Genomic DNA, 14415 nt, shown 5'->3' on the forward strand with positions numbered 1-14415 from the left:
TTTTTTTTTTTTTTTAAATGAGAGGTTTGGGACAGACAGGAAGGGAGAGAGATGAGAAGCATCAACTCTTAGTTGCAGCATTTTTGTTGTTCAATGATTGTTTTCTGATATGTGCCTTGACTGGGGGGCTCCAGCTGAGCCAGTGACATTGAGCTTCAAGCCAGTGACCTTGGGGTCATGTCTGTGATCCCACACTCAAGCCGGCAACTTCAGGGTTTCAAACCTGGGTCCTCAGTATCCTAGGCCGATGGTTTATCCACTGTGCCACCACGTGGTCAGGCTATATTCCTTATTTATGATTTATTACCTTTTTAACTAACATTGGTTTGTCTTTTATTATTGATTAATTATTTAAAATTCTAGAGTACGTTTAATTTTAAGAAATGGGAATTTTATATTGTTCCAGGTTGCAGTACAGCAGCAGTCTTTCTCATTTTGTGTGTGTGTGTGTGTATTAAACAATAGCTTATTATTTTCATGGGAGAGTGCCGGCTAATAGGATACCTTTCTACCCATTTGCCTGTTGCTTGTTAGCTTTAGGCAAATGATGGTAGATGTAGTTACTCTTATAAATTGAGTTACTGCTTAACTGAATATCAGTGAATTACCATGATCAGAAATAACTAGGGTAATCAAGACTAACTAATTAAACCATCTGTTTACTGCTGTGAAGGAAAATAAAGAGTAAGAAGGATGACTAGCTGATAATCCAATATAGAAAAATAGGAACCAATGGACTGACTTGATCTTATCTGTGTTTAGTGGGCCCTGTTTGTCAGTAAATGTGCTCACCATGGCATTGAAGGTAGCACTAGGGAGGGATGATAGCTGGAGATTCCTGTACTTTTAAAATATGAGAGTAGGGAAGGAATACATGGTAATTAAAGCAAAAGGAAAGAAGAAACCCTGTTCTGGCCCCCCTTACCCAGGCTGTGTGTGAGAATGCTTGTGTGCAGATGCTGCCCAATAGTTCACAGCCACCTTGAGGCCTTCCACACCCCTCAGCAGAAACTCACCTTATCAGTACAAAATTTGCAATATATTCACAGCTAAGTGCAAGCCTCATGATCTCTTGGAAACATTCTCTTACTTACCCCACAGTGGTGTTTTCCTTCTGAGTTATTACAGTATTTACTACTTCTCTGCACCAGACTGGAAAGGAGAAAAGAAACTTTCCCCTGGTGCCAGGCTCTGCCCAAGGTCATATTTAATCTTCACCACCTTCCTGTGGGGTAAATACAACTGCTCCATTTTGTAGATGAAAAACTTGGTTACAGAAACATGGATGATGGTTGTAGAAGAAACAGTGGGATGTTTGCTCTTTCTGCAGCACCTGATTTGGTGCTGGCCACAGAGCTGTGTGAGACATGGGTATACAGCGAATTCCGACTCTTAATCTAGTGGCTCCAGGTCACCAGCCTGCACCTTTTATGCCGTGTCATAGCATGGCAGTTTTGTGGTGTTCTGTATTCAGGGTACCTGGCCAGAATTTGATACTTCCTATTAATACTAGTCATGCTTCCAGGGGTCAGGGAATCTGTCGGTGACAGTGGTAGTAAGGGAGATCCATTAAAAACCTATGATCATGAATCTGACACAAGGTGTGACTTAAATAATGTAGTCCTCTGAGCCTTTGTTTCCACATCTGAAGTGGGGATGATACTAGTAACTACCTCAGAAGGTTGTGATGACTAAATGAAGTCATTGAAAGAATTTTACATTCCCAGCAGAGAGGAAGTGCTCTTATCATTGTCAAAAACCTTTGTCATCTCTTGGTGTTGTTGAGGTCAGTATCTGTGAAGCCCTGTTTGTGACACAGTTATTCCTTTTCTCTGTCTTGTATCCAGGGGTTCCCTGGTTCTAGTATCTGGAGGTTGTCCAATATGTCCTGGTTCCCCTGTCCTTCCCTCCTGTGGTTGTGTGTGTTTAATGAGTGCTTGATTTGGGTTGGTCCTAGAGCCACACAGTTTGGAAAACCTTTGCTTAGCAGAGGATTATGGGGTTGCCAGGGAGATTTTCATACTTTCCACATTGGTTAAGAGTACAGACCTTTTTTTTTAGCTGATGGTATGATGCATACTTTTTGATTTTTTGTTAAAAGACTTTATTCAATTTTCAGAGAGGAGAGAGAGAGAGAGAGAGAAAGAGAGAAGGGGAGTAGCAGGAAGCATCAACTCCCATATGTGCCTTGACCAGGCAAGCCCAGGGTTTCGAACCAGCAACCTCAGTGTTCCAGGTCGACACTTTATCCCACTGTGCCACCACAGGTCAGGCGATGCATACTTTTTATTTCTCAAAAACTACAAACCCAGAGATGCAGGCCCTAGTTGTATATTCATTTTCTCTCTGGGGGAAAAAAATTAAAGGAATCTGAGCCCATGAATTATATTTTGTTATTTAGGATTTAACACTTGATTAAGTGATACTATGCGTACGTAGTACTAGGAGAGCGATCTATAACCTGAGAGAGACTTGGCTTTAGGCAGAATTGTGTGTCTCTGTGGGTATAAGCACCGCATATGCATGTGTGTGTACATGTGTACGTGTTTTGGTTTGTTTGTGTTTTGGGGGCTGTGTGTGTGTTGTGGCATTGATATGACTGCCTATTCTGATGGTTTCTGAGAAACAATTTACATGTGGGTTCCTTTAGCTTTCCAGTTTGCTGCCTCTGATCTGGTGAGGAGTTGTCATTTTAACAAATTGAAATACCACCTTTGAAGATTTATGATGTCATTTTTATCCTATGGCAAGACCTCACTTCTTTCTTCATTTAATCCAGATGCCTCTGAAGACTTAAGCTTTTGTGTCTACATATTATATATACGATAGTTAGAAATTGGTCCTGTAAGGGGCTTTGTAAGAGGCTTTGCCAAAGCATCTGGCCCTTGCAGTGCTTGGCATGCAAGAAGACTCAGCCAGTGTCTGGACGTTGGGGTATGTGGGGATGAGATCAAATAAGGAAGTTGATCCAGAAATGGTGGTGGCTTTTATATTGTCTTCATGTGGGGTAGGCAATAGGGTTACAGTTGTGAGTGTGCAAAATAGAGTTTATTCTTTCTTACCTTGTTTATTATTCTTTTATTATTTCCCATGCGAACAGCTCTAAGCCTACTATTGCCCTACCCTGTATATAGGATATGTATCAGAAGTGTGTGTATGTGTGCGCGCGCGCGCTGTTTCTACTCATAAAGGCATGTCCCATTGGTCTTCTACATCGGTTAATTCCACTCAGCAGCTCTGGCAGTTGGGAGTTTAGCCTTTCACAGGAGTTTGTCATACTGTTTACCTGCTCAGCATGCTTTAGACTCATTTTAGAATTGCCCGAAAAGCCACCTGGATCCTCCAAGCCAGGGGAGAGCGGCCGTCCTTGTAGATTATAGGGATGCTAATGTATTTCCTGCCATGCTATGTCATATCTGTGAAAAGAAGGTGGTTGCCTTGGTTGTCAGTGACCTAAAGTAAAGACACCACAAGGTTCTATTAGCCGGCGATAGGTAGAATAAAGGGGAGAGGGAGGGGGGTGACGGAGAAGTTGAAACCTAGCTGTGGAGACCTGAGATAGCGGCTGGCAGGAAAACGGCTCCAAGAGTCCTCAGGCCAACGGCCACTGCCCTGTACTGATAGCCACGCAGGGAGAAAGGCCAAGGGTGTTCTCCTTCCTGTGTCTATCTAGACATGACGGTGAGTCCCAGGAAGGATGTGAAGGCATTTAAAAAGCTGTTCCCTCTCTGTAATCTCCATTGGAAACCCCATAGTTGGTGATATAATGAAATTTAATAATTCATTTCTGATTAAACCATGTAATAGATTATTTATAGTCTCTGTGGCCAGCACCAAATCAGGCCACCAGTAATAAAGCAGATCTTAAAACATGGCTGATTGTTTCTGAGTACCTGATTTGGCAACTAGGTTTTTAATTTGGTCACTAAAGATATGTAATTTAACACAGTATAAATTGTGCATCTCCTACAGGGGGCACCAAAAAAAGCTCTTGCAGATCTTTGAGAAGCTCAGTGCCCCAGGAGCGGGACATTAGTTTTAGACTTCTGTTGGACACTGGATGCCTCCATCCTCATGCAGATTGAAGGACTCGGGCCTGAAGGAGTGACATGTTCTGACTTCGGTTCGAGAAGTGCTTTAGCACACCTGGCTTCTTGCAGAGTGTCTTAAACTACCACAGACATAAAGCTTTCTTCATGAACTTCATCTGAAGGGTGAACTTGCGATTTCACTTGTATATAGTGTCACTCCTAGAGTAATTGGACACAAGCATGAAGCACATGTCATAGTTCTTGTTAGTAAAATGGGTGTGAGCTACAAAAATATTAATTTTGGAGACATGGAAAATGTGACTAGCTGTCTTCTCACAGGCAGCAAGCTTTTCTATCTTAATTTCATTTTGCTTAATTCTGTGACATTCATTGAACTTAACAATTAGTTTAATCTTTTGAACTTTATCTCACAATTACTTCTTGCATTTAACATTTCCCATTTGCCCAGACAGATAGGAATCTCCCATCTCTGAATCCGACTGGAGGCCTTTGTTGATGACCTCCTCGTGGCACTTGGTGTGTCTTGTGTCAGGGTGGGAGTTGGTGTTTCACTCTGTTTTCCTTCCCTGACCTCCTGTGCCCACATCACATTACTCACAGCGTTTTCAGCCATGGGCGTTGTGTCTCATTTAGCTTGCCTAGCACAGATGTTTGCTCACAGTGCATACTGAGCAAGTATTTGCTGGATGCCAGTTAACTATCTTAAACCAAATAAAAATCAAATGTTGGACTTGCTGTTATACTTACAGAGAATATATGTCCCGTGTAGGTCTATCAAAATGGCTACCAAAATCTAAACAGAGTTGAGAAAATAGCTCTGAGTTACAGAATCCAGTTTGCTTGAAATTTCAGTGCGCATATTTCACATATATTCTGTAATCTTGAGTTGATATTTACTGATGCATGCACTGGCAGCAGCCCCAGCAGTACATTTATTTTTAACTCGCTTAGTGAAATCTGGGTTGGAAACTTACATTACAAAATCAACTGCTGAAATTGAGCATTCAGACTGCCTTAAATTGAAAAATTAAAATATGGAGTATGAGTCTCTTAGAAACTGCTGTGTCCTTGCAGAATATTCTTTGGTTGAATGTAGCATATGCCTATACCCTTCATTTTAAATAGGAAAAGGTGTATGAAGAGTTGACATATAGTATGAGATTGTGAGAAGAGTATTTTTAGAAAATGAGTGTTCAGAATGCCTTTGGTTGTATGTGTGGTTTTTAATTCTCTTGCATTTATATATATTTGTTTGCCATAGATATAAGTAACTAGTTCTTGTGGATAACATGGGCTGATTGCTCACCATTCCAGTTTAACATGCTGGATTTTGTTTAGTTACATTGTGTGGCTTCAGTATACATTACTACTCCTTAGGCCTCATCCACATACCTCAGAGTAACCTAATATGCATCATTAAATTAAAAACATGATTTGAGTTTGGGGCTTCATTTATAGTAAGGAACATGAAATGCAAGGAATTCAGTGAATACACAAACTAAATAAAATTTTGGAAACATTTCACAACTAGCTAGTGCTTAGCTATTTTACAGATGAAATTTAAATTATGTAGAGATGAGTCATAATTTTGGGTGGTTCTTTAGCCTTTGATTTTCATTTTATAGAACTTCTTATTGTTCTTGTCTTTTGGTAACCAAGCATAGTTTATCTTTTATTTTCAACTTTTTAAAATTTTTCTGCTTTAATCTATATAAATCTTGTATTTATCAATATAATAATTTCTCATAGATTAGGAGTATTAATCCTGTTTTGCCTTGGGTTAGGAAATGTTAGGTTTGGGCTGGATGGGAATTATGTGTGAATGATCTGAATTAGGTTCTGGCTTTCTTTGCTTTCTGGTTATTTCCAACTGATGAAGAGAAAAGAATCAAAACATTCATATTGGTTAAGGCCACAGAAGAAGCTTTGCCCCACCCCAGCAGCAAGCCTCCTGAGGGCTGGTCTGTGGATCCTAGAACATTTCTTTTGGAGAAATCAGGGGTCCCAAATATTTGTCCCATTGAGGTTTTTCACATTCAAAGTTACACTTTTTTTCACAAGAATTTCTGATAACTCTAAAAGTTGATTATATTTTACTATGCATATATAATCTTATTTTTGCTTTAAAAGTTTAAGATTAGAAAAAATTAAATACAGACCAAACTAAAATTACATATTAAAGATCTTAGTTCAGCTTTCAGATTGATTTTGTTTAGTTTGATTTACTTTAAAATGTTATTAAACATCAAAAAGAAGAAAGGCAAGAAAACATTTAGATTGTTTATAGTCAAAGAAGAATAAAGATTTCAAATAGTACTCAGGCAGTTTAGGGCAAAGTAATCTTTATCCTAAAATACTCAGCGTAGGGCAAAATTTTTCTAGAGTTTTTTATGCTTATTAAGTATTTTAAATAAAATATTTATATATTAAGTTTTAAAAATAAAAAATAATACACAGGAGAGAATAAAATTATAGGCTCACTACTTAATTACTGTTATATTTTCTGATTCATATAGTTTATTTTGTTAAAAATTATATCATAGATAACTATTTGTATTCATATTAAGCTTTTTCTTTTTCCTTTTTCACATTAATTATTCCTTAAAAAGATGGTTCTTGAAAGCTGTTTGCATAGCAGGCCATTGTTTGGAAGGCCTATAGGTATTTATCACTCTCCTTCAGTAGGTGCTGAGTTTGATAAGTCTAGGTTTTTGCTGTTATAAATAAATCTACAGTGTTGTTTTCTTACCTGCTGAATTGGGATACGTTTCTGAAAATATATAGAATGACCAGGTTAAAAGGTATATGGTGTGCAAAGGAAATGAACAGCTCTGAGTTTTTAATTACCCAGTGTCAGGTTCCACTTACAGAAAGATGGCTCCAGAAGGATTCTTTTAGCCTTAATTTACTGCATCTAGGCAATTTATTATTTTCTGTTTTGTCATTATAAGTATGGAGACTTTTAAAAGTTATTTATTTACTCACTTGTTTTAAGACCATAGCTCAGACTAAGGTGAATTGCATAAGTCATTTTTAGAATTGGATGAGACCTCAAATATCTCATACATTTAATAATAATTATTGAAGAAAAATATGTCCTCAGCTTTCTCCTGGCAATATTAGAGAATCTGTTTTGTAAGTTCCTGTGGCTTACTATGTGTAAGGTATCGATACTGTGGAGAATAAGTCCCAGAAATAAAGGCAGGGGCTGTTCGTTTTTAATTCATTAGTTTACATATTCTTCCCTGAACTCTTTTTTTGGTTTGTTTTTTTTTAATAATTGTTAGATGGAAAACAAAAAAAGCAGATTGAAACTTATTATATATTTTAGATCTGGGGGAGATAGCTTGGAGAGCTGGTTCTTTTTCTATCACAGTTTTTAAACTAAATTTTATAGGCCATTATTACTTTATAAATTACCAGTATTACCATAATTGATTTGAGCAGCCTGCCAGGGTCACTAGAAGGAATGTGAGCAACAGTGTAGGTAATTGTTGAAGTCATGTGTGTGCTCTGTTCTTGGAGCCCAACTTTGGTAGAGGCATGTTTATATTAAATTTAGCTTACTCTTTAATTAGAACCATGCTTGATCCTAGTGTTTTTATAAAATAGTGGGAGAATTCTGAAGAGTCAGTGTTCTACTAGAAATACCCAAGGTTTTCATTTAGCACAAGGTGTCTAATGATTTGCAGGTACAAAATGAAGTTATCAGCAGCTCATAATTACTAGGTGGAGTATTCCATCTGGAAGGTATCTTAGGGTTAATCAGTAGTGCCTTAGAGGTTCTCAACCACAGTAGAAATTCAGCCTGAGTGTGTGGGCAAGGGGATATTTTGTTAAGCCCAGGAATTTTATGGGGAGAAAATGCACAATTATAGGAAGTTTTAAGACAAGGCATTAGATGTCAAGCCATGCGCTTTACCACCTGCAGCCCTGAGCCTACACTGAGTCTTGAGGAGGAACTGAGTTCACTCACCCCTGTTTTTGGTTCACAGAAGTAGAGGATGGAAAGCTCTGATAGGCCCAGCCTTGCCTATTACTGACAGACAGGGGAGACCCAGACATTAGGATCCTTCCCACTTTACAGAGGAAGTTACTTTGCATAATGAGAACTGTTTGGCAGGTGCATCTCACAATTTTAAGTGCTGTATTCTACATATACCCAAATTGTTTTTCATATGAAGGTTTTCAGTGATGTTCATTGGATTAGAAAGTCCCTCAACACTGGCTCATTGCTTACTGAAAAATCTCTGAAACACCAGTTTTGTCATTATTTTAATAAGTCAGGGCACTCAGAAGCCGCCTGTGTTCTGTGTAAGATTGATTGACTACTCCCACACACAGGAGCCCAGCTTAAGTGCATAAGTCCTGCAGGTCAAGGAGAGGGAGGGGCTGTTGCAAATCTGTGATATTTTGCCCGGGGCTACAGCAGCCACAACAAAAGCATGTCCCTTTTGAGAGATTGTTGGCACCAAAGGTAATGGTTTTATCATTACTTACTTACATAATTACTCTCCTCTCTGCCAGCTACTTTCGTGTCCTCTGGCAACACCTAGCACAGATTGGGTTGTAAATGGCACCCACTTAACACTTACTGAATTAAACTTGTTCATAAAGTGTGTGTGTGCGTGTGCTGAATTTTCACAGTGGTACTCTGTTTTATGGAAGAGAAATCATGGAAAAATAGAGCTAAGCTAGCCAAGTTCTGTTGACATAGACCTCACTGGGAAACAGACGGTTTGCTCTAATGTAATAATCTTATTTAAATGCTTGTGGTGTTGCCCCATTGATTTAAACCATGTACCGGGTCATTGTTCAGAAGATGAACTGTTAAAACAAGAGATTTTCTGACAAAAGTTGATCAATCATTCGGGACTCTATAGGACATTAAGTTCTATTAATAATACCAGAGTAGAATTTTTTCATATATCTTACCCTTAGAATTTGCTTGAAACTGGAAAAGTATCAAGAGTTCAGAGGAAAAATGTGATGCTATGACTCCACAATGAACAATAATCTTGGGGTTTTTGAATGAGACCTAGAAATTCATCATTTTTTAAATTTATGTGTATGTGGCTAAATGGAGAGAATATTTGTTCACATAGCGAACTCATTGAAAGTGGTCTGTGTGCGTGAGTTGAAGCTGACAGGAAGTGACAGTGGCGCACAGTGTGACTAATGTTGGCATTGTAATGTCCTGAATGCTATGTGCCGCTGAGACAATGGTAAAGAAGGCGAGGACCCTCATAAAAGGCTACTTTATCTTTTTGCTCAGTAATTTAGTTTTTATAAAAAGGGTCCCCATAGTGTTGCACATAAGTTTCTACTCTGTTGGGAAACTTTATTTATTTTGCGTGCAAATTGAAAGTGGTAAATATGACTGAAAAATGAGAGGGAGAGAATTAATACGTATGTACTGTGCCCTTGACTTCCACCAACGAAGCACGGTGCATGCACTGCCTTCTGTAGTCCTCACAATGGTTTTTGAGACATAGCTTTCATCTTGTAAGTACACCAGTGCTGGGGCTTAGTGTTTATAGACTGGTCCATTCCCTAGAGTCATGTTTTTCAACCGCCAGTCCACACAGACCAGGGCCGGTTTACCAGAAATTCCATGCTGGTCTGTGGAAGAGTTAACTGCCTTGATGCTGTATGAAGATTATAGAAGAGCACTACCTAAACCATACCTGCCATCCCCCTCTGTTCTCTGTGCATCTTTGATAAGTGCCTGCCTTCTGGGCTAAACTGAGCTCTGGAGGCAAGGCCGTGTCTGTGGTGGCGCAATGCAGTGAGCCCATCCCAGGCTCTTCTGGAGTAGTGCAAGAGTATGTTGGTGTTTCGTACACACACTGCCTTGGCAGACGCATGTATTGCAAGCTCCTGGTTCAACTCCACATTCACCTCTTCCCCTAAAAAAACATGCTAATGTCTGGAACTTACTAAAGTGGAAGCCTGCACTGAGTGTCACAGAACTGGTTTGTGGTACCATGGATTGCCATCTCCCTGCCCCGTTTTTATAATGGAAAATTTCAAAACCAGCCAAAAAGCTGAAAGAATAGAACAGTGAACACCTCCACCTAGATGCAGCAGTTGTTAACACTTCGCCATATTTGTTTTCCCTCTTCTCCTTTTTCATCCTTCTCTCTTCCTCCCTCTTTCCACCCAAATACATAGTTAAAAATTTTTTTGGCTGAATCCAAAAATTCAGAGTGAATTTCTATACTCTGAATCTAGGGTAACACAATCTGAGGATCCAAATTCTTATTGCTCCCTTATGTTTTCTTTTGAATATAAATTGTAGACATTATATTTCGTCTCTTTAGTCTCTTAATCCAGATGGTTGCCCTACCTCTCCCTCTTGTTCTTTCTTTTACTATCCCCTCCTTTATTTTCCTTTATCATAACAGGTCTTGATTTGATTTTCCAACTACACCATTTAAACTATGAGGTGTAATCATTTGTAGATATTAAAGTCCACATGTTTGGGATTTGCCTTTGAAGATGCTGCTGCATCCCCCCCTCCACTAGCTGAAACAGTGCCACTGGCCAGCCTTGGGGGACACAGAAGACAACTAACTTCTTGATCGTTTTTTATTGTGCCTCACCACATTCATGGTGGGAGTACCTTAATGCCTTTGTGAGAACCCTTACATATTAAAGGCTCACCATTGATATGATGTGAATAAAATTTGGTATTTAATATGAAATCTGAAGAGTGTAATTTGAGACAGAACAATGCACCTATTAAACTGTAAAATCAGGAAGTGACTTCGTCTGTGGAAGGAGGGTTGGCATCAGGGGAGTACTGCTTTTGCTAAAATGATTTAAAATTTCCAAATATCCAAGTTAAACACATACAAGAGATTGTCATTTTCTTTGTGTGTGTTGTTAACACAGCAGTCAGTTTTAATCAAAATATAAATATTTGAGACACGATTTCTCTTTTTCAATGTTCCTTATCTAGAAGGAGCTGGCGAACAACCCTGACTGTCCTCAGATGTGTGCCTATAAGCTGGTGACCATCAAGTTCAAGTGGTGGGGGCTGCAAAGCAAAGTAGAAAACTTCATTCAGAAGGTAAAATCTGTTCAAAATACAGTGACTTAAATTGAGGTTAAGATTGGAGGTAGCTATTAAGGGGTATTTTCTCTTTCACTACTTTTTTTTTTCTCGTGAGGTAAAAATTATTGTCTCTGTATGATTTTTCTCTGACCTTCTCCCTAGAAACAACAATGACAGATGCTAGCAGAGGTTTTAGGGGGCTTGTTTTAGGGAAGAGCATAGCAATTTTTGTTTGAAGTGCTTTTCCTGAAGGTTTGCCCAGCTCTTTTCTGGAGATTCTTTTCCACATACAGCATGTCCCCAAGAAGACATGGTTTCCCAGCACTGGCTGGAGCAGAAGCCAGGCCTTGCCGGCTGAGGGGCTCCTTCGTCTCAGCTCAACTGGACCCGCTCGCGCCTTCTGCACCCATCTCTCCTGACACACTTCCCTGTGTGATTGGTGCTCTCCTGGGGCATGTCTGCTGTAGGGTCCTCACTGGGAACAGTTACACTCTGAACCTAGGTGCCATGATCACCTCCTTTTTTTAATGATTTCTTTATTAAAGTAACAGTAATGGACAGTTGATCTAGAAAGAGGGGAGTATTGCAATTGTATAAAAACATACATGGTTGTAAACACGTAAGGAATATGGGCAGTTCTTTGGTATTTACTTCTCCTATAGGGAAAGTGTATTCCATTATTATAAAGAAACTCCTGAACTCACACTAGCTGCAGTAGTGGAGTTTTATCGTACATATTTTTTTTTTCTTTTAAACTATAATTGCTCTAACTCTTTTGGGGAAATAAAGGATGTTAAAGTCTGGAAATGGATTATTCTTGGGCCTGCTTGCAGTGGGCCCACAGTAGGCACTTTGTAAATACTGGCTTTCTATCTTCCTCATGGATCATAATAATAGATTAACAATCTAGTTCTGATAAATAGAAGTCACATATATAATTGATGAAGTCCCTTCTGTTCATGGGGAAAAAATGTAAAAGTTGAGGATTGTCCAAAAATACTGAAGTACTCACTGTTCAATGCACTTTTCTCTCTTCTTGGGAAAGTTTAAGAAAACTTAAATAATCCAGCAATTAAAATCATTTATTATGTATATGGTTTATATACACATATACATACACTATATATATATACACATAGTGGCAGTAACAGAGTACAAAAATTAATGGAGAATGTATAATTCTTAATCTAATAAAACATCCCAAGAGCCCAGGACTCCTCTTTCAGTATGTTACTGTATTCCACCTCACAGTGTTCCTTTGAAATGCAGAGAAGTTAAGAATGATAATATATAGTTTTACAACAGAAGAAATTGAATTGACCTTTGGTGATTGACATTTAGAAAAAGGTAATAATAAATCAGGTCCAGCAGGAGTTGATGTGGGATTGGAATTTACACACTAATTTTTTTCAGTTTCTATTAAATCATACTTCCCTTGCAAGGAGAGATTGTTTCACATTTCACAGGGAAATCTTTCTATTTTGTTTTACAAAGTGGTAATAGCATGGAATTAAGATTTCCACTAATCAACCTAGTAGTCTTTTCAAACCAAGTATGTATTTCATGTGTTAATTGAAACATATAAAGCTAATATATCATTACTTCTAGAGTTTTACCATCTCATGATACTTTTCTTCTTTGTTTTAAAAGCAAGAAAAAAGGATATTTACAAACTTTCATCGCCAGCTTTTTTGTTGGATTGACAAGTGGATTGATCTGACAATGGAAGATATTAGGCGAATGGAAGATGAGACTCAGAAAGAACTAGAAACAGTAAGACTTCCTGTTTTGTGGAAATTCTCTGATTTTTCCCTTTCTAATACTGTGTGTGCTTAGTAAGTATAGACTTAGAACTAACAGGAGTATTATTAGAAGCCATTCCTTAATCTGTATATTCTTACCAAAATTGAGTCTGTGACACTAATATCCTTTAACATGTTCTGATATCTCTTTTGTTGAGCATCTTTTCTTGGAAGTAGACAAGAGCTTTCTTGATTTAGAATTTGTTACCTGTAAGATGTCCAAGGCTTATAAATTCTGTGTATTAGTTTTCTGATGGTATCTGGGTCACAATCCTTAGACACCCACTTTATCAGGCCACATTACCTTTGGTTCCTATTGTTATTGCTATGAGTTACTAATGTTAGCACAGGAAGTCCTAGCTCCCTCTTCTGTAAAAGAGATAAGCAGAGTGGTATCGTTACTGATTCCAGAAAAGCCTTCTCCCCTCTCACAACTAGTAGTGAATCTTACTTCTTCTTTAGCTTTAGGTAGAAATACCTTGGGCAGGAGGTCAGCATGCCATGTTTCCAAGTTAAAACCTATCCCAGCTCCTCCCCGTCAGCAGTGAGCTGGTTCTTTGGTGCCTGAGCACCCCGTTTTCCCAGGGACAGGTTCTTCCCCACTTCCTCTGCTCACGTCTGGTTTTGCTCTTGCTCTTGCTCTGGACTGTGCTTCTTTGAGTTGAAAGTAAGGCCCCACGGGGAAACGAGCGAGGAACGTCCAGGGTAGGCCAGTGGTTTCCATGCAGTCATATCGAGCCCTGCCAGCAGTTTCAGCTTGGAAGCCCTGCAGGCGAGAGTGGTAGACAGCCGCCCGTGTATGAGGCAGGGCCTCCATTTAATCACAGGAGAGTGGCAGCAAATCAGGTTCTTTGGCACAGAAATAAATCTATTTGTCTGGCACAAAGCATTGCAAAGAATCTGTCTAAAATTGCTTACTTTTGGTGATTACGGCAGATCTGCTTCTAATTAGCTTTATACAAACCTGAGAGGACTAGGACATATTTTCTTTATAAGGCAATAAAATGTTTTAACCTTATCTTATACATAAAGTAAACTTTAGGCAGTCTCCAACTTATGAATGGATTTTGTTCCAAAAGTTTTTAAGTTGATTTTTTTAAAATTTGGAACATGATTTCCCTTAGAGAAAACAGTGTAAGTTAGGGTTTGGTTTCTGGGCCCGTCATTGGAAGCCTCTTTGACATCAGTTTCTCTTACTGCTAGCATGACTTGAGTTCTGGATCTTGGGAATGGGCTGATCAAATGGCAAGCATGGAAGACTCTCCCTTTCCCCCTTCTTTTCAGGCTGGCCCTTTTCAGTCAGGATGTTCAGGCAAGAGGGAGGCATGAGTACGTGCTGTCTTTCTTTCCATGCCTCTCACCCACCTGTCTTCCCTGACTCGGGTCAGTGCCTGCTCTCAGCGCACCCACTGACACCACTCAGTTTGAATCCCTCTTCTCCCGCCTTGCCTGGTGTTGCTCCCTGCAGGTGCTCCAGGCTCCAGCGACACCTGTCAGCTCT

General features: G+C 39.2%; 1 protein-coding gene across 1 annotated transcript in view; it reads left to right on the top strand.

Moving 5' to 3' along the window:
• PITPNB (phosphatidylinositol transfer protein beta) overlaps window positions 1-14415 on the top strand; it is a 66175-nt gene that overhangs the window by 46762 nt on the left and 4998 nt on the right. The window contains exons 9-10 of the mRNA XM_066260254.1: window positions 11017-11127; window positions 12763-12885. Coding sequence (XP_066116351.1) covers window positions 11017-11127; window positions 12763-12885 — 234 coding nt within the window. The remainder of the gene's footprint in view (window positions 1-11016; window positions 11128-12762; window positions 12886-14415) is intronic.

This window comes from Saccopteryx bilineata, chromosome 2, assembly GCF_036850765.1.
Source record: "Saccopteryx bilineata isolate mSacBil1 chromosome 2, mSacBil1_pri_phased_curated, whole genome shotgun sequence".
Lineage (NCBI taxonomy): Eukaryota > Metazoa > Chordata > Mammalia > Chiroptera > Emballonuridae > Saccopteryx > Saccopteryx bilineata.